The sequence below is a fragment of the Phyllosticta citriasiana genome, assembly GCF_038021145.1.
Source record: "Phyllosticta citriasiana strain CBS 120426 chromosome Unknown IWZ02scaffold_7, whole genome shotgun sequence".
Classification (NCBI taxonomy): domain Eukaryota; kingdom Fungi; phylum Ascomycota; class Dothideomycetes; order Botryosphaeriales; family Phyllostictaceae; genus Phyllosticta; species Phyllosticta citriasiana.
This window is the reverse complement of record NW_027117284.1, coordinates 493813-518721: the sequence shown is the minus strand read 5'-3', so window position 1 is coordinate 518721 and position 24909 is coordinate 493813. Positions and strand designations below refer to the sequence as shown.

The 24909-nt window shown below is 55.5% G+C and overlaps 10 protein-coding genes across 10 annotated transcripts; 5 read left to right on the top strand and 5 right to left on the bottom strand.

Moving 5' to 3' along the window:
* Nucleotides 1-30: 30 nt before the first annotated feature.
* Nucleotides 31-1929, bottom strand: IWZ02DRAFT_378687 (ferric reductase NAD binding domain-containing protein; the record flags this gene model as incomplete). Its single annotated transcript, XM_066765002.1, has 2 exons — nt 31-1409; nt 1566-1929. The coding sequence occupies 2 exons, from the start codon at nt 1927-1929 to the stop codon at nt 31-33; spliced, it is 1743 nt and encodes a 580-aa protein (XP_066622189.1).
* A 182-nt stretch (nt 1930-2111) lies between these two features.
* On the top strand, nt 2112-3747 carry IWZ02DRAFT_452078 (Inosine/uridine-preferring nucleoside hydrolase domain-containing protein). Its single transcript, XM_066767561.1, has 5 exons — nt 2112-2210; nt 2259-2266; nt 2318-2522; nt 2571-2881; nt 2931-3747. The coding sequence occupies exons 1-5, from the start codon at nt 2159-2161 to the stop codon at nt 3507-3509; spliced, it is 1155 nt and encodes a 384-aa protein (XP_066622188.1). The 5' UTR covers nt 2112-2158; the 3' UTR covers nt 3510-3747.
* A 2500-nt stretch (nt 3748-6247) lies between these two features.
* Nucleotides 6248-8700, bottom strand: IWZ02DRAFT_271489 (TIM-barrel enzyme family protein). The gene is made up of 4 exons (XM_066763497.1): nt 8376-8700; nt 7125-7219; nt 6967-7017; nt 6248-6914 (listed from the first exon to the last, which is right to left on the bottom strand). Exons 1-4 carry the CDS (start codon nt 8461-8463, stop codon nt 6303-6305), a joined length of 846 nt encoding a protein of 281 aa, XP_066622187.1. The 5' UTR covers nt 8464-8700; the 3' UTR covers nt 6248-6302.
* A 1050-nt stretch (nt 8701-9750) lies between these two features.
* IWZ02DRAFT_271443 (uncharacterized protein) lies at nt 9751-11293 on the top strand. The gene has a single exon (XM_066763496.1). The coding sequence runs from the start codon at nt 9964-9966 to the stop codon at nt 11239-11241; it is 1278 nt and encodes a 425-aa protein (XP_066622186.1). The 5' UTR covers nt 9751-9963; the 3' UTR covers nt 11242-11293.
* IWZ02DRAFT_271434 (uncharacterized protein) lies at nt 11294-11678 on the bottom strand. Its single transcript, XM_066763493.1, has one exon. It carries the CDS (start codon nt 11561-11563, stop codon nt 11345-11347), a length of 219 nt encoding a protein of 72 aa, XP_066622185.1. The 5' UTR covers nt 11564-11678; the 3' UTR covers nt 11294-11344.
* An 897-nt stretch (nt 11679-12575) lies between these two features.
* On the top strand, nt 12576-17686 carry IWZ02DRAFT_271437 (uncharacterized protein). Its single transcript, XM_066763494.1, has 3 exons — nt 12576-12877; nt 12959-13061; nt 13115-17686. The coding sequence occupies exons 1-3, from the start codon at nt 12702-12704 to the stop codon at nt 17651-17653; spliced, it is 4818 nt and encodes a 1605-aa protein (XP_066622184.1). The 5' UTR covers nt 12576-12701; the 3' UTR covers nt 17654-17686.
* Nucleotides 17687-18229: 543 nt separating this feature from the next.
* On the top strand, nt 18230-18906 carry IWZ02DRAFT_271439 (uncharacterized protein). Its single transcript, XM_066763495.1, has one exon. It carries the CDS (start codon nt 18336-18338, stop codon nt 18828-18830), a length of 495 nt encoding a protein of 164 aa, XP_066622183.1. The 5' UTR covers nt 18230-18335; the 3' UTR covers nt 18831-18906.
* Nucleotides 18907-19757: 851 nt separating this feature from the next.
* IWZ02DRAFT_271404 (pheromone A receptor-domain-containing protein) lies at nt 19758-21977 on the bottom strand. Its single transcript, XM_066763490.1, has 2 exons — nt 21014-21977; nt 19758-20961 (listed from the first exon to the last, which is right to left on the bottom strand). Exons 1-2 carry the CDS (start codon nt 21597-21599, stop codon nt 19958-19960), a joined length of 1590 nt encoding a protein of 529 aa, XP_066622182.1. The 5' UTR covers nt 21600-21977; the 3' UTR covers nt 19758-19957.
* Nucleotides 21805-22823, bottom strand: IWZ02DRAFT_271423 (uncharacterized protein). Its single transcript, XM_066763492.1, has 2 exons — nt 22278-22823; nt 21805-22194 (listed from the first exon to the last, which is right to left on the bottom strand). Exons 1-2 carry the CDS (start codon nt 22625-22627, stop codon nt 22011-22013), a joined length of 534 nt encoding a protein of 177 aa, XP_066622181.1. The 5' UTR covers nt 22628-22823; the 3' UTR covers nt 21805-22010.
* On the top strand, nt 22493-24347 carry IWZ02DRAFT_271409 (uncharacterized protein). The gene is made up of 2 exons (XM_066763491.1): nt 22493-23023; nt 23095-24347. The coding sequence occupies exons 1-2, from the start codon at nt 22698-22700 to the stop codon at nt 24149-24151; spliced, it is 1383 nt and encodes a 460-aa protein (XP_066622180.1). The 5' UTR covers nt 22493-22697; the 3' UTR covers nt 24152-24347.
* The last annotated feature ends 562 nt before the right edge of the window (nt 24348-24909 follow it).

Below are 24909 nucleotides of genomic sequence, written 5' to 3'. Positions count from 1 at the left end.
AAGATTGTGCCGAAAATTGTTTGATCCTTTTCACAATCCAAAGGATTCCGCATGCCAAAAAATATCTCTGCCTCTGTGCACCCATGTTTTGACTTGCTCCTTAAGTTCGGCAACCATTTCTTGAGGTCCGCATGTAAGCACTGCAACTCTGCCGGTAGATCCAGTAAAGGTTTCCTCGATGACCTTCGAAAGATCAGGGCGGCCGTGCTCGATGCTCCAACCATGGCTCTTGGCGTGCTCATCCTCACGGTTGAATGTCTCGCTTTCTGCAAGCTCGAATTCTTCCATCAATCCTTGCTGATCGTCGCCTCCCCGCTCTTCCATGGCCCCCTTTCTCGTAATGTATATCTCGACGTCTTTCAAGCCCGTCTCATTTGACCGCTTCTGCTTTGGCAACGCCCATTTCGTTTCAGCCAACCGCCGAACAGCCCAGACCATCTTGACTCTCGCCCTGACCACAGGCATGGCGTCTTCCTCACGACCTGCCTCAACGATGTTGCGGTAAATGGGCACAGTAAAGGTACCACCCACGCCACCTGCAACAAGCAAGACACGGTCGAACTCCTTGAAATCTGGGAACGAGCCTGCAGCACCGTAGGGACCCTCGACGGTTAGCGGTAAGGCCATGTGCTTTTCCGAGTCGCCTTCGCTGCGCAAGGTGCGGGCAACATCCGCGAGGTATTTGGTATTGCCATCCAGGGCACGTGCGACCAGCAATATCTGCCCGTCTTTTTGCGGGATCGATGCAATGGTGAAAGGATTGGTACGGTAGCGCATGGCAAAAGCGCTGGCTAGGCTTACTTTTCCAAGCAACGGCCGCGACAGGTGCACGTGCTGTCCTGGTTTGAAGTGACGAGCGACCTTTTCTGTCGGCAGTGGAATGATGACCTGAACAAGATTGGTTCCAGGTAACAGGCTTACTGTACCCGAGTACTGATGCGTCAGAGCCTGGCGGAGTAGCTGTAGCAACAAGAAAGCGCCAAACATCTCAAAAACGTAGGCCCGTATATGGGAGACGTGGAAAATGAGCAGGTCGATGACGATGAGTGCAAGAAGAATGTGCGAAGTGTAGAAGACGCGGTAATTCCAATGGCGCAGAACCGAAAGTGCAGTCGTGCTCATTGTCGCAAACATGAGGAAGCTGATGCTGCCGGTAATTACATCAACATCGCGTATACGCTTCGAGAGCCAGCCTTTTTGGACGAAGAAGTTGAAGTAGAAGCTTGCGTGGAGTGCAAAGAAGAGAGTCAGAATTTTCCCAAGAAGTTCATGGACAGCAATCACGCGTTCGTAAGAAAGTCGAGTGAGAAACTGAATTGGAGAGTAGGCTGAGCGCATGGCGAGGAGGTAGTGCAGAGGGAGTTGCGACGCGGCCACGATACCAAATCGTTTGGTGAGATGAAGATAGTCTATTCTGGGTCAGCCATGTACTGAAATCGGTACTGCAGTGCAGCATCGTGTACTACAGCTGCATGGCGTTTTGGGTATAGGATGAAGCTTTGAGCTTGAAGCTAATATTTCGATCACAAGACTTGTGGAGTGAAAATTTTTGCAAAAGGACTTACCATTTCCTGTTTGATTGACGCAAAGCATTAAAAGCCAGACAGTCCAAACACCTGCAAGAATGATCTCCCCTCTGGTGAACCAACCCTTTCGCAGTGGGTCATCGGCCCACCACCGGAACCTTGTCCAGGCCTCCCCGACGCGAATGACCCATGTACTGTGGCCGATGGTCATGGGCTGGGGATGAGGCGAGCGAGGCGCCTCTCCGGCATATTTCGCGATGGTCCATTGTAAAAGAAATGTGAGTTGAATGAGTGCGAGGATGGGAAGAATGGACCATTGGGCAATAGATGCATACAGATCCAGAGACTGTCGCCGAGCGACATTGGCAGCCTTGTCGAGGTCAACAAACTCATAACCAAACATGGCTGTTTGTAGAGAGAAGTAGAGCAAGCTCAGCTGGACTGAATGTCGTGATGTCGAGGCAAAGGTTCAGCTGTCCAAAAGATGCTCTCGGCTTGCCCGCCATGTCCTGATTGGTTCGACTCGTGTCCCTGTTTATCAGTTATCTCCGCGTCTTCCCCGGACATGAACGTTACACAAGTGCCAACGCGTCCCCCACTCCCCTCGTTTGCTTTGTCTCACCTTTTCCATCATGTCGAACAATCTGCCGAATGCTACTCCTATTTGGCTCGACGTTGATCCCGGTATGCCTCTCATTTTCATCACGTAGTCCACCTCTAATGTCCCTACAGGCCATGATGTACGCCATTTCCGACAGTCCTCCCAGCCCCATCTCTGATTTCCGTCTCAGGACGCTTTTGCAATCCTCTTGGCCGCCCACAATCCAAAGGTCAAACTCCTTGGAATAAGCTCAGTCCACGGAAATGCCTCGTTGGAACACACCACGCAGAACAGCCTGAGCATACTCGAAGCCATTGGCTGTTGTGACATTCCCGTCTACCCTGGAGCAAGCAAGCCATTGGTGCGGGAAGCAGTGCACGCTGCTAGTATCCACGGTACATATTTCTTCAACCACCACCGCAACGCCTGCTGAACGGATTCAGGCGAGTCCGGACTTGATGGGACGACTCTCATGCCCAAGCCCGTCAAGTCGGCTCTGCGGCATATCGAGGCTTCGGAAGCCATGTACCAGGCTCTCATAAACACTCCCCCCAAGACAGCGTGGCTTGTCGCTACGGGAACCTTGACTAATGCTGCCCGAGCGATTCAAAACCATCCCGACCTCGCAGAGCATCTCGCAGGTCTCAGCATCATGGGCGGTGCCATTGGCGGTGGCTTCACAAATGCGCCATTGGGCAAGGTACAGGGTGAGGGCGAGAGATTCGGCAATTGGACGCCATACGCTGAGTTCAACGCAAGCGGCCCTCAAACTAGTACTCTCTCCATCTGCTGACGAAGCGAAGATTTACTGCGACCCTGAGGCTGCCCAGTTTCTCTTGACACATCCAGTCCTGGCACGCAAGACCACGATTGCGCCTTTGGACTTGACGCATCAAGTGCTCGGAAACGAGCAAGTGCAGAGCAAGCTCCTGGGACTCCCAGAAGGCATCCCCAAAGGCCCAGGGGAAAGACCGTTGCCATCGCCCATTCGCGCCCTCTTCCACGAAATCATGACCTTTTTTGCAAAGACCTATGCTGAGGAATTCGCGCTCTTCGAAGGTCCGCCCCTTCATGACCCTCTTGCCCTGGCCGCGGCATTTGAGTTCGACATTTTCCACGACCATGGCGAGAGGTTCAGGGTTGAGGTCGTGACTGAAGGCGTACACATACCTAGCCCAGCCCACGTAGGCGATATCAAGGCCGTCGGGCAACTTGGAAGGACTTTGATTACCAAAGTCGAGAAAGGTGAGCCTGGTGTTCGCATCCCGCGAAGCCTCGACACTACCAGATTTTGGGGTCTGATTGACTTGGCATTGGCTGGTGCTGAGATGACTTCGCCGTTGCCTGAGTTGACTCAGGATTGGTGGAATACCCGACCTTGATCCAGTGTGTGTCTCTTCATCTGCTTGCTCATACTTAGACATAGATTTTCCTCAATTGGAGTCTTCTCACGAGTCAAACCATATCGCGAGTTGTGAAAGGATCACGTTGGATTCCCTCCTATTGAAATAACACGAACATCACAGCGCAGGCTTATATCTAATCACCCGCATAGCAGCGAACCCCGGGACTTCAGAAAAAGCACAGAATCCCCCAGCCTTGGAAACGTCAAAAAGCGGCACTATGTCATTTCTTTACCATTGCGCAAACGCCATTACAATGTCCACCAGAGCAATCCTATCTCCTTGGTCCACCTTTCAATTAAAACGAGCCCCAGACGCCCTAAATTTGTCTATTCAACATCATCAGGCGACAAGCGGCCGCTCCTCCTCCTACCATGCCCCCTCCTCGCCCTTGCCTCGAGCGCCTCAACGCGCAACACGAGATCCAAATACCCAGCACCCAAGCGGTCATCGAGGCGGTCCATCTCCCGCTCTCTGGCCCCGGCCGCCCGATTGCTCCACTCGAGGTCGCCCACGCGGCGCTCCAACTCGTCGATACGCCGGTTCTGCGCTCCGTAGGCTCTTTCCACAATGGAGAATTTACTGCCGTGCATCTGGCTTTGTCGCGAGAGGTCTCTGAGCCTTCTTTCTTCCCTCACGTGCTCGTTGGCCACGAATTGCACGTGTTGGGCCGTGGTTTCGGCTTGCTTTTGCAGCACGTCGAGCCGCTGCGCGTGCCTGGTGTACGCGGTGTTGACTATATTGAATTTGGTGGCGCAGGTGTTTTCGTGCTGGGAACTGTTGCATAAAAGGCAGTCGATTTGGGGGAGGCAGTGGAAGTTTGAGTTGGACATGGTGGTGTTGCTTGGGTGGATGACGTCTTTTGGATTAAGATTACTGGATCTGTGGCAGTCGAATGGGAGGTATGATGGAAGAGCAGCCTGCTGCGGAAGAAGTCAAGTCAAATGGAATGGAGAAAATGTACAAAGGTGAAAATGACGAGCAGCGCTGCGCAGCAGACTAAGGAGTGATGATAGATGAGGAATTCCACCGATTGCGCATGGCAGCGCAGACAATTATATGGGCCTCTCTCTGGATCAAGATTTCAGGCAAGACAAACGCACGGGGAGGGAGCGTTGAGGTGTCTCTGAGCGCCGACATACTTCAGAGACACTGACTGACATCTCAACTTTGCGGAAGTCAGGGCTTTGTCGAAAGATGCTTGGCGAACAAAGCATTTGAGACGGTGTGCAGAGAGTATTCAGGGGCAGTGCCCGGGCACGCAAAGGAAACCGATGAACCTTTCACCCGGTATCATCCATGCTAGGACGTCGATCCAGGGCTCGCTTTCTTAAGTCAACCACGGTTCAGCGTCAACGGTTGAACCATATGTACTGACCGCAATTCAGTCAACACAAATCACCAATCCATCGCTCAAAACTCGACCCCGTCATCGTGTCGCTTCGTGATACAAGAAGACGATTCCAGTCGCAAAGAGTTGAGTCAACCTATTTTATCACACACAAAAATAGCAGAAAATGCAAACACAACCAAAAAAACCCCACAATGGACTTCCCAGACGAAGAGCTTGGCCGTCTCCTCTCCCTCGACACAACAATATCATCGTCATCATCACGAGCGGGCTCCACCGACGCGCAACAAGAACCCACGCCACCGCCGCCGACTGCCTCGATCCGGCTCATAGGCTACGGTGCCTGCGGCGCCATCTACTCGCCCGACAACGCAGCCCACGTGTTCAAACTGGCCAAAACACGCCATACACTGGGGGGCTCGCGTCGACGCGCGAGACGTCGAGTTCGTCGTTGGCTCGTCGTCCTCTTCCTCATCATCCTCGTCTCTTTCTTCCTGGACGCCGCTATCGTCCGCCTTGCTCAACACCATGGCGGCCAACTCTTGCACCGACGACCTTGTTCGCCGGCAACGGCAGCCGAATGCGTTGTTGCGCTTCTGGCTGCTCGATTTCAACCAGTGCGGCGATATAAGCTTCGATGAGGCTGGTGTGAGGAGTGCCGTTGACGCGTTTTGGTTGAATGATCCGTACTATCCCAGACCGCCGCGGGGCGACGGAGTCGAAGCCTTCGAGGGCGCGCTGTGGGACGCTTTTGTGGCGAGGTATCTGGAGGTGGCGGATAGGATACTGGCATGTGAGGAGGCAGAGGTGAGAAGATTGCCAAGGATGTTTGTCACTGCCTTGGTAGAAGGGCCGAGGCGTTGAGAGGGGGTTTCGCTTGGAGAGGTGTGAGGACTAAGGGGGACTCTCTCTTTGTGCGGTGGAGTGTTTGCACGCAGTGTTGAAGAAGAGGACTGGAGCCTCCTGGTGCCGTGTACTTTCCAGTCGTACAAGCGCGGAGATTCCAGCACACTTTTACCTTTACAGCGACAGGAGATGAAGAAAGAAATGAAAATCCCAGGTTCTAGTTACAGGTATGGATAACGGCTCATCAAGCACAGCCGTGAGGGTAGATGACTGCTCCCTAGATGCAGTCTTGGTGGACGACTGCTCCCTAGAGGATGTCTCGTTTCTTTCTACACCCATTGTGCTGGCGTTAGATGGATTTAAACTGCCTTTTCTGATTCGCATGGAAAGAGTAGGTGCTTCGACACGAGGACTCCTTAGAGCATCGATACAAACAAAGGACTATCATTTCCATCCAGATAGCTAAGATGACAAATGAAGATTGTTCTGCTTGAAGAGAAAACGTGAATTTCAGACTTGAAGTCTGAGTGATCACAAGAAAGGTTCAACTACTGAAACGTACCCGACACCCCTTCTTACGCCAGCTGTACGCCCTTGAACTCCTTCATGGTATTCGTAATCGCCGTCTCCACCGGCAGACGCTCAACACTGCTTGCGCCATAAAAGCCATGCACGCCCTTTGTCCTACTGAGGACAAACTGAGCATCTTCGGGCGCCGAAATGGGGCCACCGTGGCAAAGCACAAGGACATCGCTCTTGACGGCCACGGCAGCATCGCGAATCGCCTGAATCTCATCGACGCACTGCTCGAGCGTCTTGCCCGCCGCACCCGACGCGGCGCCAATGCTGCCGCCCGTCGTCAAGCCCATGTGCGCAACGACGACGTCGGCGCCAGCCTGCGCCATGGCCGCCGCCTGCTCGGGATCGAAGACGTACGGCGTCGTCAGAATGTCCAGGGCGTGCGCGTCGCGTATCATGTCGACCTCGGCGCCGTACGACATGCCCGTGGCCTCGAGCTGCGCGCGAAATTTGCCGTCGATGAGGCCGACGGTGGGGAAGTTTTGGATGCCCGCGATGCCGAGGCGCCGCAGCTCTGGAAGCAGCGTGACCGGTGGGAGAAAGGGGTCCGTTGCGCAGAGTCCTGCCAGTAGTGGCGTGTGAGATAGGATCGGGTGGATTTCGCGCGTCTGAAGACCCAGCGTCAGTCAGGGTCGAAGGAGAAAGAGTTTGGGGTCTCACCATTTCTCGGCAAGTCTCATTGGCACTGCCGTATGGCATGAGGCCTGCTAGCTACTTGGTGGTTAGTGGTTTTTTTCTCCTGCCTGTTTTCTTGCTTTTCCACGCTCATGAGGAGAGCACACCGAAAGGCAAGGAAGGGGCAAAAGAGTCCAACTTACCGAGCCCCTACCCGCCATACGATAGCGGCCGGAGTTGTAGATGATGATCAAGTCACCGCCACCTTGCTCGATGAACTTCGCCGAGAGACCAATTCCTGTAGCACATGGAAATTAGTTGTTCTGTTTAATTCCAATCCTAAAACCCTTAAATGCTCATGATCAAAATGCAGGAAATCGATTCAAAGCCACCAGATGAGGCAGTTGGAGAACAACGATCCAGAAGAAAATGTCACTCTTTACTGCCACGAGATGAAGCCCAAGAGAGGCCGCGTGCGGAAGTAGATCTGGGCAGAAATGGCGCCGCACCGCTTCGCCCCGGCGGCCCGCAAGGCGTGGCCACGAGGAGAGTCCAGACAGATATTTTCTTGACCCCTTGCCACTCGAAGCTGCTCTTGCACAGTTCGAGGCGGTCCATGCTGCTGCGCCAACGCCAACGAGACCATCAACGCCACACCCATGCCGTGTCCATGGATGAGCAAGCAAGAGAGGCACCGACGCGCCAACAGCGCAATAAATGCATGAGGCTGAGTCCCAACAGTTGCAGCACACACAACAGGCAGACGCGCAACTGGTCATCATATTTGCCTTTCGTTTTGAAGGAAATGTTGAAGGCTTTCTCTTCTGGCGAATCATCTCTGATGGAGAAGGCCCGAGTGCTTTCGATGTCCGCTCTGTCCCAGCTTATGATTTCTTTCCGTTGCACAACAACCAGTTGTGTGTGCAATGGCTTGTGGCAAGAAGTTTTGAGGAAAAGCCACGCCCTATGCCTTGCTACGCCCGACCGGAGTGCCGCGTGGCAAGCTCACTCGGCACCTCGCGATACATACTCCATAATGCCTTGGCCAAGATGCGAATGCCGTCTCTTGTCCTCTTGCTGATCAGACGGTGGGCGTGGCTGTGGCTGTGGTGGGCGGATCACGGGAGGAAGCGCGCTGCACGGCTGGCAAGGGACGGGGGCGAGGGCGAAGACATGGGTAAGGGCAAGGGTCAGGGCAAGGGTAAAAGTGTGGGGAAGGGACGGGATGCGGATGCTTTGACGGACGCGTGATGAACGAGCGCGATGGACGGAGCAGATGTTTGATGATGGGTGTGGGAGAGAAGAAGTGCCGCATTTGGCACGGGGTCTGGTGCCGTCGTGTTTTCATGAAAATGAGGTGAGACAACTATCGCCTCGACTCAGGACGACCAGGACTTGGAGAAGAGACATGTGGCAAAGAAAAGTGTACGAATAATAATTAAACGTCAACATACCAGCGCCAGCGCCTACGATAGGCCGTCCCTCGTTGACCTGTGCGCGCAATTTGGCAAGGATCTCGCGGCGGTCCGTTGGTGGCGGCATTGCAGCGACGTTGTCTAGGCGGCGGAGCAATGCGTTTGGACGAGTTAGGCTGGGACGAGTGGTTGTCCGCTTGAACACAACGAGTCTGCTTGTTGTGCGGGATTGGTAATGTGTAATTGGCAAGACAAGATGGGAGACGAGGATGGGAATTGAAAGGATAGAGGCAGATGAATGATGCGAAGCTTGATGCAGGTTACCTTCAGTTAGGTTGAAATGACGTCGGCCACCTAGTCAGAGGCTACCTTACCTTACCTTAGGTACGGTGCTTACCTATCGATGACCCACAAATGAGCTTCACCGTCCACGACACAGGCACCTGTCTTTGTGACGGATTCGCTGGTTGACATTCAGAGACTTTCGTCATTTCCGACTATCGCAGCAGCAATTCATGCCACTGCTTTCCGCCTCGTCTGCCATCTGATGTCCTGATGGTACATACCTTGGGCTGGCTACGTCACTCACCCATGTCGCAGGATGGAGCCGGGCGGCACATTGGAAACTGGAGAAGACGGGGACGAAAAGGCGCGCACACATACGCAAGTTCAACGGAGGCGCGGGCTGCCATGGAGACCGAGCAACGGAGCGGCGGGGGTAGATGGGCGGCGGGCACGCGGGAGCGGGACCTGGCGGGCGTTGGATTTGGGCCAGCCAGGTGGTAGCTTCTATACATACCCAGCCAGCATCATATCCAGAGTTGTGCACTCTCAGGCCATGGCCTGGCTTGTCTGACAGTTGTCGCCAACGTGGATTGCAAGCCTCAAAATTGATCAAGGGAGAAGGAGAATGTCTTTTCGTATGGGTTCATGTTCCCTGCACTTGTTGCGTCACTGTTCGGCCTTTACTTCGGCACCCCGCTTGGTTTGATTCGACGTCCACCATGCCCTGCCCTCTGTCCGAGGCTGGTTGACAAAAGCTGGCCATACGTGGGTGCTACAGGAAGCATGCAAGCGGGTTGTGACTAGCATTTCGGACGAAATTTGGGTTTCGTGGGAGAGGAATAGCCCCGGCTCACCAAAATCGCAACCGCAAGCCACCATCCCGAAAGACAGTCTTGTAGGTGCTGCCGTGTTGTAGGGCACCAGCAGCACGGAAATGCCTTGTGTTGTGCCTGACTAAAGTAAGACGGACGACTTGGGCTGCAAAGGGCCTTTTCACCACGCAATGGCGTTTAATCTGGATATAGTCGAGAAGGCAATCGAGAGACGTCGAGTGAAACGCTGCAGCCCAAGATGGCTGTAGCTGTCGATCATTGAAGGTAGGTACCTACATAGCTATAGAGAGTGGCAGGTTCGTCGTCACCGTGCCGTCAGCCAGTTCAAGTCAGCAAGCCTCAGTGACTTTGGATAGGGCTCAACCTGGCCGCTGCCACTCAATCCACCACGACGACTCTCGCAATCTCTCTGCGTCTCTCGTACCAACCACGCGGTTCCACATCAGCAACCGAACCCAAAAATTCCGTTGGTCGCACACTGGGGAAAAGAGCAAACGGGCTCCGCCACAATGCCAAACATCATCGTCCTTGGCACCTGTGACACCAAGCTTCCTGAGCTGCTCTACTTGCGCGATCGGATCCTCAGGCATTCTGATACCACTGTTACACTCATCGATGTCGGCCGCGAGCACGTTGAGCACGCGGCCATAACGATGCCGCAGTCGTTACTCGTCTCCCAGTACGGTCGCAGTGCACCCATTGCAGAGCTATCGCGGGGGGAGCTCAACCGCTACATGGCCACGTGCGCAAGCGATGCCGTCAGGGCTCTGGTCGAGCAGCCCACGGGATGCATGGGCGCGCCACATGGCATCGTGAGTCTTGGAGGCAGTGGGGGCACGAGCTTGGCAGCGGCAGTGATGCGGGATTCGCTGCCGCTGGGATTTCCCAAGTTGATTGCAAGCACCATTGCGAGCGGGGACACGGGCTCCATTGTGGGAGAAGCCGACATTACCTTGATGTACTCGGTCGTCGACGTTGCAGGGCTGAATGGACTTCTGAAGAACATTTTATCCAACGCTGCCGGCGCAATCGTTGGCATGGCGGGTGCATACCAACAGATGCTGCAAGAGAAGAGGGAGATGAACGGAGAGACGAATGGAGCCAAAAGAAAAAAAGTACGGGTGGGCATTACCATGTTCGGTGTGACGACCGCAGCTTGCACTGCAATGAATGCCCATCTGGCCGCCTGTCAAGACATTGACTTTGAAGTCTTTGTATTCCACGCCACAGGGCACGGCGGGCGAGCAATGGAGCGGCTGATTGAAGAAGGCGGCCTGGATGCCATTATCGACCTCACGACGACCGAGGTATGCGACTACATTTGTGGCGGCAACATGTCGGCGGGGCCAAAAAGACTAGAGGCGGCAATCAAGGCCGAGATTCCGCTCGTTGTCAGTGTAGGCGCAACCGACATGGCCAACTTTGGGAGTCTGGATTCCGTGCCAGAGAGGTATCGCAGCAGGAAGCTGCACGAGCACAATCCGAGCGTCACTTTGATGCGTACCAATGCAGAAGAGGCGCGGGCAGTTGGGACATTTATTGCTGACAAGCTCAAGGTGCACAAGAAGGCGAGCGTGGTCGAGGTTTGGCTTCCCAATGGGGGCGTGTCAGCGCTGAGCGAAGCCGGGGGGGCTTTTGAGGACAGCAATGTAGATGCGGCTCTTTTTTCCGCCGTCGAGCAGGGTCTCCAGGGCACGTCGATCCGGGTCGTCAGCGACGACAGGGCCATAAACGACAAAAGTTTCGCAGTGGACGTGGCGGAAGCGCTGGTGAGGATGGTCAATTGAACAATGTGCAGAGAGCGGGCGGCTAGTCGTTGGCGGCAGCGGATATACGTTTGAAGCAGTCAGTGACCAGGTAAAACAGATGGACTCCGGAACACACTAGGATTCAGCAGGCATAGGCATGGGCGGGCTGCGGCCATGGCGGAAGCACCGTACCTGGGGAGAGAGAATCAAAGATGATAGACATGTTGATGTGGTGGCGAGTCCCCACTGCGGACGCGAAGGCAGTGTGGGTGGGTAGAATAGCAGTCTTTGACGTGTTGCAGTGGGTATTTACGCGAGTGACAGCAATTGGCACGGAAACAAGGGCCCAGGTGGAGCGCATAATGGCGTCGACAAAATCAGTTTCGAGCTGAAGACGACTAGACTAGTCAGTAGCCCCCTGGACGACGATGTGTATGTACTTTTTTGTATTTGATTGAAGTTGAAGCGAAGGTGGACGAGATGGAGAGGGGCGCATTGGCCGACTGGAGGGACGATGCCCAAATTGCATCTGGCTACATGTAGCTACCTACCTACCTACCTACCTACCTACCTACCTACCTACCTACCTACCTACAGGTGACTGATGGCAGAGCGAGGACAACCAAGTTGCGGCGGTGTGGACGATGGGTGAGCTACCATCTTCTGAAGCCCTTGCGAAACGCCCTGCAGCGAAGACCCTTCACGGCGCGCGCGCCACCGACAACGTCTACTGCACCAGCTGATGAGACCTGGACCCATCCCGGTTGTGACCACCACCCTACCACCCTAACCTTACCGGCCACCTGCCCTGCGTCCACGCCGCCGCCGCCGCCTTTCGCCCTCTCTCTCTCTCTCTCTCTCGTTCGCTCTCTCATCTCTCTTCTCTCTTCTCTCCTCCTCGCATATTGTCTTTCCCCCTCCCGAACACACTCCGCTCTTCTCCCCGTCAACCTACCTACCTATCGCTCCACCGACCACGGTGCCGCCGTCGTTGTTGTTGTCGTCGCCGTCGCTGTCGCCGTCGCCCTCCAGCCACAAGCCACCGACAGGCCCAAATTCCGCCCTTCTCGACCCGCCCGCCGCCCGCGACTCGGGCCCGCCTGCCACCTTGTCCACTCTGCTCCTCCACCACTCTACTCTCCCTCGACATCCCTCTCTGACACGACCCCGTCCTCGCGACCCTCTCCTCCGCCCGCGCCCTCTCTGCACCTCTCCGCCCGCCCGCCGCAGTCACCGGCTTTTGCATGGTGCGCGTCGATTGATCTCGAGGCTAGCAACCGCTAGCAGGCTGCCTGGCTGCATCGCCCTCCGATCAGCTCAGCAGGCAGAGGCCGCCGACATTCGACACTTCCGACCTCTTCGCTCCCCATCCCGCCGATCCACCCGTCGGATCTTCGCGAGCCCTGCCCTGTCCGACACCCAACCCCGGCTGGCTTGGGGGATCTACCGCAGACGTTATACAAACATTCGTTGCTCCTTGGATACCTCGTCGTCGCGACATGAACGGCCAGCCCATCCAGCCCGTAATGGGCGGGCCGCCGCAGCCCACACCGCAGAATCCTCAGCTTCAGCGCATGCAAGAGGTCATCGTCAACAATCTGAGCACCCAACAGCTACCACCCGGCTGGTGGCAACACGTGCCTCTCCATCTCAGGCTGCAGGCCGTCCTCCAGCTGTATGACGCAGAAACCCCCCCCCCCCCCCCCCCCCCCCCCCCCCCCCCGTTTGCTCCCTCTCTCCTGACTCCCAACCATAGGTACACCAATTTTCGTCTGGCAAAGACGGAACCGACCGATGCGTCAGTCCTTCAAAGCGTACATCAACTAGAGCGAACCACCCTCGTGAATTCGGCTAGCAGAGTAACTTCGTCCCTGCACCCACGCCAGCGAGCCAAGCGCTAACGCCCACACAGGAGGAATATCTCGCCCACATTCGCAAGGTCCTGGCCGAGTTGAAGACTTTGAGGCAAAGAAATGCGCAGGCCACCCAAGCCTCCATGATGCAGCAAGGAAACGCGGGAGCCAACATGCAAGTAGGCCTCGGATCCCAAACACCTATGCAACCCTCGTCGTCGAACCAAGGCCAAAATCCGCTCCAGCAACAATTTGCTCCCCAATTTCCACACCAGATGCAAAGCTCTCCGATGTCCATGGCTCCGAATCCGTCATCCATGGGCATGGAGAACCCTACTATGCAGGCCCAACAACACCACCACCACCAGCACCAGCACCAGCACCAGCACCAGCAGCAACAACAGCAACAGCAACAAAACATGAACCCAATGCCTCAGCGGCCGCCGCAACACCAGTTTTCTCCTCAGGAACAGGCCCAAATCGACGAGCTTGCGCGGAAGATTCGCGCGCGCATGACGCCCGAGGATGAAAACAAGATTCGTGCGCAAATGGCTCAACTGCCCCCCGAAAAGCGCGCCGTTTTTGAGAAGCCCGGATTCGACGTTATGTTTCAGCACAGCCGTCAAAAGGCAGCCGCCATGATTTTCAATGCGAAGAGGCAACAGATGCAAGCCGGACAAGCTCAAGGCGGCGGGCAATCGGGATCGCAGCCTGGCCAAGGACCAGGCCAAGGACCGAGTCCAGCTACACGGGTCAACTCAAGCCAAGGTGCGGGTATGATGCAGAGGACGCCACAAATGGGACCCGCACAGCCCCAGTCGGGCGCTTTGCCAGGAAACGACTTTGACTTCACCCAATTGACCAACCAACAAGCCGCTGCGATGCGATCGGCTCAGGCCGGACACGACGTCGTGCCCGCAAGCAACAACTCGGCCATGAATGGATTGGAATTCAACAACATGGGCGGAGGCCAGCAGGGCCAAGTAGCGGGCCAGGGGATGCCTGGTGCGCCGCAGAGCCGACCCCCGTCTCAACAACCGCCGTCCTTCAGTCTGCAGCAGGCGCAACAACAGGCCCAGCGAGAAAATGCCATTCGCCAGTTCCAGGCGCAGCAAGCAGCCGCCCAGGCCAGGAATCAGGGCCTTTCACCAGCTCAGATTCAACTGGCCGTGAGAAATCAAATGAATGGGTTCAACATTGGCCAAGGTCAAGGCGGTGGTATGCCTATGCTAACTCGGCCCATGGCTCCTCCTGGCCCTCAAGGAAGAGGAACTCCTCAGCCAGGCCCGCAGCAGATGCCTCCAAACGCTCAAGGCATGGACGCTTCGCGCGCGCTCCAGATTGCTCAACATCGCGCCGCTGCAGCCCAAGCTGGGATGCCTGGGGCTCCTGCACCCAACAGAGCGAGCCGCATCCCTCCCGAAGTTCCAGACGTCATGAGGCAGACGCTGATGGGTCTCCCAGAAGACAAATTTCAGGTGCTTCTCAACAGGTGGCATGCCGCTAGGCAGGGACAAACTGGAGCAAACGGTGGGCCACAGCCTGGACAACAGTTTGGCATGCAAGGACCGAGACCAGGCATGCCCATGATGGGTGCCAATATGCCGCCTTTTATGCAGCAAGGCCAACTTCAGGGAGCCAACATGAATCCAGAAATCCAGCACAGGTTACAGCAGGAGATGTTGTTGCTGCGTCAACAACAAATGCAGCAGCAGCAGCAGCAGCAGCAGCAGCAGCAACAACAACAACAACAGCAGCAGCAGCAAGTGGCTCAACAGCAGCCACGGCCGCCACCACTCAACCCGCAGGCTCTTCAGCAAATGGACCAAACGGCTTTCCCTCCGTCAATCGCTGGCCAAATCCGCACCCACACTCCCATTCCAGACACCATAAAGCTGTGGGGACAGTTGAAGGAGTGGGTTTCCAGAAATCCAGCTCTACCTCCCGCCTTCAACGTCGAGCGGTTGAATGAAATTCAACGGCATCATTACAACAAAATTACTTCTGGTCAGGGAATGAACCTCGGTGGAGGAGTTCCAAACGGACCAATGGGAGGATTCAACCAAGGCAATCCCAATGGACAAGCGCCGCAGGCTCCTATGGTTCCTGCAGGTCCAAATCAAAACCAGATGCAGCAACAAATGGCGCTTCGACAGCAACGATTGGTAGCTCTTGCACAGTCTGTCACTCCGGCCGAGATTCAAAGATTCCGTCAAATGCGGGGTCCCAACGCCTCTAACATGACCGACGAACAGATCCGGGTCAGCATTGTGCAGATGAAGATGGCCCACGCCCAGAAAATGCAACAGCAGAATCCTCAAAACTCGATGCCGCAGCCACCGCTTGGAGGCATGGTGATGACTCAACCTCCGAATATGCAGCAGCCGCAAAGACCTGCGCAACCGGGCCAACCTCAGCAGGCGCCCCAGATGAAGCCAGCACAACAATCTCAGGGGCCACCCAGGCCAGTACCTCCACAGGCTTCTCAGCCTCCGGATGCGGCGCCGAAAACTCAACTGCAGAAGGGTACCAAGCGGCCGATGGACGAGAGCATTGACGTTCAGGAACAAGAAAAGTCGCAAGCGCAGCCCATGCAACCAACGCCGTCTCAACAGCGTCCCATGGGCATGACCAAAGAGCAGTTCGACGCCATGACGCCTCAACAGCAGGCCGCTTACCGCCAACGCATGGCGCAGGCCCAAGGAAACAAGAACGCCAACCTGCAAGCCAATAATCGGCAGGACGAGTTGAAGAGCAAGTTTGTGGCCATGATGAACGAGCGTAAAAATGAGTTGAAGCTTGGCCCGGTTGTTCAACTGTCAAACGACGAGAGGAATCAGATGGTGAACGACGTCACAAAGCTGATCGCATATCTTTCGAAGCTTGATCAGTGCCTTTTCATGCACTGGGTGAAGCACAGAGATGATGCCTATACCAAGAAGATGTTGTCTCTTCGCCAGCTTTTCCATCAGCAAATCGACCCCAGCAATCGCGGACTGAAGAAGGATGTGACACTGGACTTGAGCAAGATGCAGCAGCTGCTTTCCCAGCTCACCAACTTCATGAGGTCATTTGTTTTCGAGCAATCAAGCGAAAAGGCCCAACAGTCCAGTCAACCTCAGGAAGGAGCTCAGCCGGCCGACCAGGCAGGCGGACCTACTCAAGGCCAGCAAGCGGAGCTAAACGCCGCTAACCTTGAGAAGCTGCGACAAACGCAACAGCAACGTCCGCGCCAGTCCTCTGGCGCCAGCGCGAAGCCCCCCAACGCACCTATTGCCACGCAGCCTCCCTTCCAGCTCGGTGCGCAATCCCCACACGGCGCTCCAGTCTATGCGCCGGGCGCCGTTAACAACCTCACGCCCGAGAAGCTCAAAATGCCTCCTAAGAAGAAGGCCAAGACGAGTGCATCGTCCACGCCGCAGGCGACGCCCATGCCTGCTCCGTCGCCACACGTGGGCACGAAACCGTCTCCAGATATGAAGAGGGAAACGGCGACCCCGGCGGCTCCAGTGAAACCACGCTTCACATGCCCGCAGCTGACTTGCGACTTCAGCGCGAAGGGATTCGAATCAAAGGAGGAATTGGAAGGCCACGTCAAGGAAGCCCATGCCAAGGTTGATGACCCACTTCAGTTTGCGGTGGCCAGTGTGGCTGAAGGTCTTGGTCTTAATCCCGATGGTACTACCAAGGAGGTGAAATTGGAGATGGACGCCAATCGCAGTAAGCCTGCACCCACTGCGGCCAAGGTGCAACCACCTGTAAAAGCAGGTCAGACGCCAGTCATCAAAGGCGACGGCAGTACCCCAGCCGCTGGCGCTGCAGCCACTCCAATGAACCGCATCCCGACACAACAGGGTATCAAGGGGTCGCCTTCAGCAAACTTCAAGACGCCGCAAGCAGCCGTCAAAGATCAGACTCCCGGCTCGGGCGGCGCTCTGGCAATGAACCGTACTCCTAGCAAAGCTCCTGTAGCCAAGAATGAGGCCATGGCGCCAGCGAACGAGACGGCAGCCACGAAAACATCGCTCGACAATCCGTGGGATGACTGTCCACTGTCGCCATCGCAGATGTACGGCATGTTTGCAGATGAAGATGTTGCCAAGGCAGTCATGGAAATGCCGGCTGAATACTTTGTGGATCTGAACCAGAAGATTGCCACAATGAACGAAGAGACTGGCGCGACGCCGGCTACAACACCTTCGCCAGCATCGACCAAGGACTCGAATCAGACAACCTCGACCGAGACTAGTGACGGCGATGCCCTTGTAAACGTGGACTGGGACAAGAAGAAGCTACAACACGACGCTGAATTTGGTCAGATGATGTCGAAATTGCTCGTATATGACGACTCTGCAGATATGACCCTAACCCTCGCGTCCGACGAGCAGGACGGTGCTGGGTCTTTCGGCTTCTGGCGCGACAAGCTCCCTTCCACGACCCAAGACATCCCTGGCTGGGAGAGCCACGAGCTGAGCGAGCCCTTTGACTTTTTCGATGCCCCGCCAGCCCCAAGCGACGACGACGCCCTGATGGAACTGTTCCCTGGCATTGGGAAATCGGATATGGACTTGGACATGCCTGACCTTGCGGTCTTGTAGGCCAAATCACCTCTCCTTTTTCCCCCTGATACCCAAGCGGTCTTCTCGATCGCATTGGCAGATGATTATTTTTCTTGGAACTCTGGATCTTTTATATTTTGTTCAGACCTTCGGGACGGCCATCGGGCAAATTCCTTTGCTGTGGACTCCACACGCCATGTTTTTTTGACTCTCTTCCTAGACTGTCTTGGCGATGGAGTTTCTTGCCTGTCGATTGATTTTGTCGCTGGTGGTGTTATTGCTTTTTTGTTTTTGGACGGATTGGACATGACAAACATGGGAAGGGAGCAGGAGAGGTGTCCATTGGCAGTGACGGAGTTTCTTTTGGGGCTTGACTTCGCTCGGCCTATTTCAGTGGCGCATTCCAGGAGTCGAACGGGGCAAACCGATGCGCTGCATCGCAGACGGCGCTCCGTGACTTGGTTTCTCGGTTTTCCATGAAACGGCGTGGAATTGGGAGGTAAAACCATTTCTACGTCAGTATGCTCTCTCTCTCTCTCTCTCTCTCTCTCTCTCTCTCTCTCCAGTCTCTCTTCCTCTCGTTTTAGCCCCAGTCGGGATTTCCTTATTGAGATTTCCCAACTTCCATTTGGTCATCTCTTCATTGTTCGGGGCTCGGGTGATTTCTGACTTTTCGATTGATGCTATTGCTTTTGTTGTCTTGTTGATTTTGGGCTTGTTGATGCACCTTTTGGCTTCTCTTCACAATTTATACCCCCGTTTTTGGCCCTTCGCCTCGACGCTCTCCTTGTCGTTGGGCGCCGAGGTAGCTTTCTTTTCCCGCTTTCTTCCTTTCGTCTTTGTCCTTGTGTGTCCTCGAGTCGCTGACTCGGCAGCTTTTCTGCAACTCGGGAGACATTGCCTTTGCCATGGCGCTCTGCGTTCGCAGCACTTGTCTCGAGTCTGCTTTCCCAATACGGCTCAATATGCGGCGTTGTTGCTACCCCCGAAAAGCAGATTTTTGACCCTTGCGATTTTCGCGTTTGCTTTCCGCTGCTTACTTGATTATGCGCTCCTGCTTGCAATTGGTTTTTTTTTTTTTTTAGTCGCGCATGCAATGCCAGTCTTGCGTGTTTGCGTGTTTGCCTGCTTGCGGCCTTGTTCGGGTCAAATCGTCACCTGCTTGGGTTTGGCTACGCATCTACTTGTTTCTCTTGATTGCTGTTGCTGTAGCTAGATGTAGCTAGCTGCGCACATATTCTTTTCAGCCATCAATCCAGATTTCATGACATGCATCATTTGGCATCCACCGTTATGATATCACATCGGCTGGCTCAACGGGCTGGCTGCCAGCCAACCGATCAACTCAACTCGGGATCGCCCGTCTTGTTTTACGACCCTTCCTCCCACTCCTCCCCGGTCCCACATCCCCCGCTCTCTCCCTTCCATGGCCACCACCATTTCCAGCTCAACCCAGCTGCTCAATCCAGCCCCACCACCAGCCGCAGCTCACCCCTGGCCAGCTTCTGCTCTACCAACCAGAACAGCACGCCACTAACAGAGCCAAAAGACGAGAATAGACAAAGGAACGCGGAGAGAAGTAACCAAAAGGGGGGGTTCCGCCGCCAATCTCAGGCAAGCCGTTCCTACACATGAACATGCGCCTCAACATGCAGACAGACAGGGGTCATCGGTCGGTTGGCTGAATGGATGGTGGTTGCCTGGCGGGTCGGCCCGCCCGCTGCTGCTGCCGCTGCCGCTGCCGCTGCCGCTGCCGCTGCCGATGCCGATGCCGATGCCGATGCCCCCACCCTTACCCGCTCTCGCTTGTATTGCTTGCTTTGGTTGGTGATGGACGGAAATGGGAAGGAGGTGAATTGGGCCACTTTTGAGTGGTGGCGAGTGGAAAAAAAAAAAAAAAAAAATGCGACTTTGTGGGTAGGGTGGGGAGGTGAGGAGAACCATGGTTTTTTGCCGTGTCAGAGAGCTGTTGGCACTGTCATGGCAGAATTGAGAGAGGGACGTGGGAATTGATTGACTTGAAATAGTTTGCTCACGTATACTGTGGTGCTATGAAATGTTGTAGAGAACTCTCCCAATCGCTCCCATCCGTCCAAACGAGTGGTGGGCTGAAAGACCATGGCTGCTGAAGGAAATGGTGCGCCGAAGCGTTTGCTGCCAAATGGTAGATGATCCCCGGATCATGCCAGGCGAACGGATCATGCTGTGCGGCCGCTGTGGTAATAGAAGAGGTTGTCGCCATCGACTGTGTCGGCCATCGACAAAACGAGAAAAGGAAAAAAGGTCTTCCGTCGTGGTGTTTCGGATCCAATTATTCAAAACTTGCTCCAAACCTCATCCCAATCAGGGCGCCCACAGCTTCCTCGCCTCCCTGTCGCTTTTGATGTAGCACAGTTCCGCAACAACGTATTCCTCGAGCCTGCGCGCGTCCTCTGCTCGATCGTCGGCGCTTTGTTGCCGCTCTCTTGCCTCGTCGCCTGGCGCAGCCGTCGTCCTCATCATCATTCGTGGACTGACGGGCCCCAGCTCAATCTCACGCAGGCCCGAGAAGCGCTTCTCCGAAATGGGCGAGCCGATCATGGTCGATCCGGACGCGTCGGTACCGTAGCTGGGTGCGGCGCTGGGCTTGCGCAAAGAGTAGTTGGGCGGAAACGGCGCCGATGATGCGGTCATGCTGCGCGCTACGGACGTGTTTAGCGTCGAGGTTGCGGGTTCCGCGGTGGCTGCAGTGCTGTGCGAGCAGTCCTCGTCGGTGGATGCGCGCCAGAAGGTGAAGAGGCTTTTCTTTTTTGCGTGATGCAACTTGGGAGCAGGGATTTGGTCCACCGCTGTAGCCACGATGTATGCCTTGTTTCCAAAAGCCAAACGGGACTTGATGCTGGGACTCGACCCGCTGCGCGATTTGGAGACGGATGCCTGCTGCAAGACGCTGCTCAGGGGCAGGATGCTGGGCCGTCGTCCACCACAGCAACAGCAGCAGAGCTTGTCTAGGCCCAGAGAGCTGAACCATTTACGATACAAGGCAAACGCGTCCACACCCAGTCCAAAGAACATGAAGTTGACCAGCCCGCTGATCAGCCAGATCCATCGATCGAAGCGCAGTTGGCCGCCCGTCGACACTAAGATTGGCTGGTTCCAGTATTTGCCGTGCACCTCCGACCAGGAGTACTGGAGAAACTCTGATTTTGTGTTGGCGTAGAGTACGTACGCTTGTGAGGGGAGCAGGACTATGACGGAGATGGTGGCCATAATAAAGAGCCGGAAGAAGCGCGATTTTGTCGTTCCCGAGGTGCTCAGCAGGCGAGAAAACTCGATTCTGTATCGGTGGAGGCGCACGAGGATGATCACTGCCAATGTCAGTATCAAACGGAAGCATTGGGCTCTCGACTCGAGACCTACAAGCATAGCCTGCGACCACTGTGCATATGACCAAGGGCCACATGGCTAAAAGGATGATTCCTAACCAGCTGAAACTGAAGCTGGTCACACATCCATTGATGCCAAAGATGAAGTAGCGTCGGTTCTGGACGATGTAAAAAGTGGACATTTGGAGGATAACCGGGACGTAGCAGATGACAGCGTCGATGATGAGATGGCGTTTCCGTGAGCGGTCTGAACTGACGACAGTGTTTTTGGTGTCCATGATGCGAGCCAGACCACGCATGATGCACAGCAGGCAGCACGATATACCGGTCCAGCATCCGACGAAGAGGTAGACTTGGACATCGCAGACACCGACGCCGCTGGCCCAGTTGGCAATGTCGTCATTGGGCCATAATATGGCATTGAGGAACATGGTGAAGTTGAGGAGGATGATCCAGAAGACTAGCGTGCAAGCTGCGAGGTTCTTGTTCTTGTAGTGCCATACCATTGGGGGGATGTTGAGTATGATGATGATGGTGGCGAGAATGGGGACAAGATAGGCCAAGGGGAACACTGGGTATTCGTCCGACCTGGAGACCAGTGACCTGTACGTCTCCCACATTTTGCTTGCTTGGACTTGTCGATGCTGGGATGAAGGGTGAATTGTGCAACGTCCAGAGCTCAGGGTTATGGCCGCGCTGAGATAGGGATGCGAGCCACGGTCAGCCTGGCCAGTTCGGCAGACAGAGGCTCTGTGTTCAGGACCGAACTGGATGCCGTCGAGGATGCCAGAAGATGAAGAGAAGAACAGGCGAGTAAGGACAAAGAAGAACGCATGCAGACTGGAGGAAGAAATATGGCCATGGCATTCAGGGGCGACCGCCGGTCATGACGGCGAGCTAAGGTGTTGAGCTCAATAGGGCCGGGGAAGACACATTGGAATGAATAATGATGTTCCCGACAGGTCGTCAGTCGTCGAGTTTCACACTCTGGATCAGATGGAGTGAAAAGGCGGAATGGCGATGTTGGGGGGCTATTGCGTGTTGCCGCTTTGGGGGCTCAATAGGAAGGAAATGCGCATGACGGGCATGCGGGGAGGAAAGCAGACGCGGAGGACGGGACATGGGTATATGTGAAATGGAAAGGAGAGAGACTGCCATTCGATGACTGGTATTTGATATTCGAGATTGGCTTGAAGAGGCTGCAGAAGAAAAGAGCTGGTGGTGGGTGAGATGGGCTTCACGGCGCGAATGAGAGATGACGAGCTGAAGGTGGACTGACCGGACTGGGGAAGACTCACATGTTTGTTTTGCGATAGATGAAGAGATGAGGGGTGCATGACTTGAAGTATACCGAATGCACGGCGGGAGTACCTTGCCTACATACATGTACGTGGTCCAGCCAGGTTGTGAGTGCCGAAGAGGACACGCGCGGGCTCGAGAGCTGTGGGTGGGTTTTGGTGGTGGCTGTGGCTTGCCGGCTTAGTTGGGTACTTTGTTTGCACTTTATTTGCTTGCACATCCCAACAGCAGAGACACAGACACGACAGACAGACAGACAGACAGACAGACAGACAGACAGACAGACAGACAGACAGTTCGTCAACCTCACCTTCCATCGTCGTTCCCGTCCTGCAGGCGGCGGCAGCATACAGCCAGCCCTCCTCAGCGCGCAAAAGAACCATGCTCATGCTGGCGCGCAGCCGCCGTGCGCCAACACCATGGCCGACGAGAGCAGACCCGGACCACGCCTGCGCCAGCGCGCCTCCCCGTCGGCTCCCTCTCAGCTCGATCATCATCATCCACGTCGCCGCGAGTCCCTCATCTCTGACCTCTCGTCGGTGCGCTCCTCGACCGACCATCTGGTGAACCGCATGGACCACCTGGTGCAGGACGACAACTCGCACTGGCACTCGGCGCCCCTGGTCTTTGCCATCTTGCCCGCCGTCGGCGGCTTGCTGTTCAACAATGGCAGCGAGGTGCTGACCGACGTCCTGCTTCTCGGCCTGGCCACGGTGCTGTTGAACTGGTTTGTGCGATTGCCATGGTAAGCTTCACTTGCTCAGGTTGGCGGCGGTCCGCGGCGGCAAGGATCCGATTGCTGATGCGCTTGGACAGGGACTGGTACCACTCCGCTCAAACTCTGGCCACAGCCACGGCCACGGCCGCGACTCCGTCCCATGACGACCCCGTTCCCGACGACGACGACGACGACGACGACCAAGACGACGACTTCGCTGACCTCGAAACCGCTCCAGAAACATCAAACCCCCATCCACACGACCCTAGCGCTGATACCGAGCCCGAATACGCCCGAGCTGTGAAAGAGCTGCGCCGAGACGAGCTTCTCGCCCTGACGGCATGCTTCGTTGGTCCTGTCTTTGGAGCCTATCTTCTCCATGCCATCCGCGCCTCCCTATCACGCCCTTCCGAAGGGCTCGTCTCCAACTACAACCTCACCATATTTTTACTCGCGGCTGAAATCCGGCCTGCGTCTCACCTGCTGCGTCTTTTACGCGCAAGAACCCTGTACCTGCAACGCATAGTTCGAGACCACTTGGATCCGGACGGGGTGCGGCTAGAGGACTCGCCCGTCAGCGATTTGAGGCAGCGCGTCAGTGAGCTCGAAACCCACATGGCCGACATGGTTTCCAAAAATGCCGCCGTCAAGAACAAGGACGCGTCCAAGTCTTCAGCTGTGCCAGCCGAAGTGGTCAATCTTGTTCGTCAGAGCTTTCAGCCGCAACTGGATGCTCTGAACCGCGCCGTCCGCCGCTACGAGAAGCGAGCAACAACCCAGACCATGGTGACAGAGGCCCGCCTGCAAGACCTGGAGAGTCGTCTCAAGGATGCGCTTTCGCTGGCGGCGGCGGCGGCGGCTGCTTCCCATGGCGGCCACAAGAAGCAAACGAGTCTAATCGTGCTCCTGTTTGACTTTCTCGGGTCCGTCTTCATGATGCCCATCAACGCTGCCTGGGCCATGTTTGTGTATCCCTTCCAGCTAACGACAGATGTGGTGCGAAGAGCCAAGGTCTGGCTCTTTGGCACGACGAGAAAAATCGATCGAAAGGGTAAGAGTCGAGTCAATCGAAGCTCGGCATATGAGCGAGGGCATGCGAGCTTGAATGGATTTCGGACCCAGGCGGGCAATTCGAGAAGGGCAGGTTCATCATAGCGTGCGTTTATTTTGCAGCAAGAGAGCTGTGACCTTGTCCTATTTGTGCTTTGCCATGTTTCCTTAGAGGCTTGCGACCTTGTGCTTCCTATTCTTATCCCGAGGTATATACCCTTTTGAGTTTTTGCTCTTTATTGTTGAGGGCGTTCTACCGGCAACAAACCACCAGTGTTGCAGAGTCGGATTAATATATTCAGCTTTTCACACCCTTTCTTCCTTTGCTCGTCACCGGTGCTTTTGAAAGTCGAAAGCAAGTGTTTTTGAGGACTCAGCCACGCTCCAAAACAGGAAGTGACAAAGCAAGGATGGGAGCAGCTGTGAAGAACATAAGTATGTCGGGTCCCATGACTCGCGTGATGTGAGCGGCAGAGGGTCCTGTCCGGGTCTTAGGCATGCAGTGCTCATGTGTTGACGGCTTAGTCAAGATGACAGGGCCGGAAGGGGATGATGGGATTGACAAGTTCCGAGTGCATGCATGCATGTATGTGGTCGTCGTCAGGTCGTCGTCGTCAGGTCGTCGTCGTCGTCTTGGGCTTGGTCTTGGTCTTGGTTCGGTTGTGTGGAGGGAGGCGACCGGACATGACGCACTGCCCCGAACTGCTGCGCTGCGCTGCGTCCCGTCCCTGACCGCTCCGTCGACGGCCCAACCTACCAACCTCAGGTAAACCCTGACCCAGCCTAACACTGTCTATTCTGTGTCATCTTTCCCTTGGTTTCTTCATCTGCCACACGTTCCTTTACAGTAATCACTACTACTG

What these genes read in the sequence shown, in the direction of transcription:
- IWZ02DRAFT_271404 (XM_066763490.1), bottom strand. Translation starts at nt 21,599, where the DNA reads ATGTGGGAGACGTACAGGTCACTGGTCTCCAGGTCGGACGAATACCCA. An exon ending in AGTGGTCGCAGGCTATGCTT is followed by an intron (nt 20,962 to 21,013) that starts GTAGGTCTCGAG and finishes TGACATTGGCAG; the next exon opens with TGATCATCCTCGTGCGCCTC.
- IWZ02DRAFT_271437 (XM_066763494.1), top strand. Translation starts at nt 12,702, where the DNA reads ATGAACGGCCAGCCCATCCAGCCCGTAATGGGCGGGCCGCCGCAGCCC. An exon ending in CTGCAGGCCGTCCTCCAGCT is followed by an intron (nt 12,878 to 12,958) that starts GTATGACGCAGA and finishes TCCCAACCATAG; the next exon opens with GTACACCAATTTTCGTCTGG. An exon ending in TCGTGAATTCGGCTAGCAGA is followed by an intron (nt 13,062 to 13,114) that starts GTAACTTCGTCC and finishes ACGCCCACACAG; the next exon opens with GAGGAATATCTCGCCCACAT.
- IWZ02DRAFT_271409 (XM_066763491.1), top strand. Translation starts at nt 22,698, where the DNA reads ATGGCCGACGAGAGCAGACCCGGACCACGCCTGCGCCAGCGCGCCTCC. An exon ending in TGGTTTGTGCGATTGCCATG is followed by an intron (nt 23,024 to 23,094) that starts GTAAGCTTCACT and finishes GCGCTTGGACAG; the next exon opens with GGACTGGTACCACTCCGCTC.
- IWZ02DRAFT_271489 (XM_066763497.1), bottom strand. Translation starts at nt 8,463, where the DNA reads ATGCCGCCACCAACGGACCGCCGCGAGATCCTTGCCAAATTGCGCGCA. An exon ending in TATCGTAGGCGCTGGCGCTG is followed by an intron (nt 7,220 to 8,375) that starts GTATGTTGACGT and finishes CATGTGCTACAG; the next exon opens with GAATTGGTCTCTCGGCGAAG. An exon ending in GTATGGCGGGTAGGGGCTCG is followed by an intron (nt 7,018 to 7,124) that starts GTAAGTTGGACT and finishes ACCACCAAGTAG; the next exon opens with CTAGCAGGCCTCATGCCATA.
- IWZ02DRAFT_271443 (XM_066763496.1), top strand. Translation starts at nt 9,964, where the DNA reads ATGCCAAACATCATCGTCCTTGGCACCTGTGACACCAAGCTTCCTGAG.
- IWZ02DRAFT_271434 (XM_066763493.1), bottom strand. Translation starts at nt 11,563, where the DNA reads ATGCGCTCCACCTGGGCCCTTGTTTCCGTGCCAATTGCTGTCACTCGC.
- IWZ02DRAFT_271423 (XM_066763492.1), bottom strand. Translation starts at nt 22,627, where the DNA reads ATGCTGCCGCCGCCTGCAGGACGGGAACGACGATGGAAGGTGAGGTTG. An exon ending in ATCTATCGCAAAACAAACAT is followed by an intron (nt 22,195 to 22,277) that starts GTGAGTCTTCCC and finishes ACCCACCACCAG; the next exon opens with CTCTTTTCTTCTGCAGCCTC.
- IWZ02DRAFT_452078 (XM_066767561.1), top strand. Translation starts at nt 2,159, where the DNA reads ATGTCGAACAATCTGCCGAATGCTACTCCTATTTGGCTCGACGTTGAT. An exon ending in GCACGCTGCTAGTATCCACG is followed by an intron (nt 2,523 to 2,570) that starts GTACATATTTCT and finishes GAACGGATTCAG; the next exon opens with GCGAGTCCGGACTTGATGGG. An exon ending in CGCCATACGCTGAGTTCAAC is followed by an intron (nt 2,882 to 2,930) that starts GCAAGCGGCCCT and finishes GACGAAGCGAAG; the next exon opens with ATTTACTGCGACCCTGAGGC.
- IWZ02DRAFT_271439 (XM_066763495.1), top strand. Translation starts at nt 18,336, where the DNA reads ATGCACCTTTTGGCTTCTCTTCACAATTTATACCCCCGTTTTTGGCCC.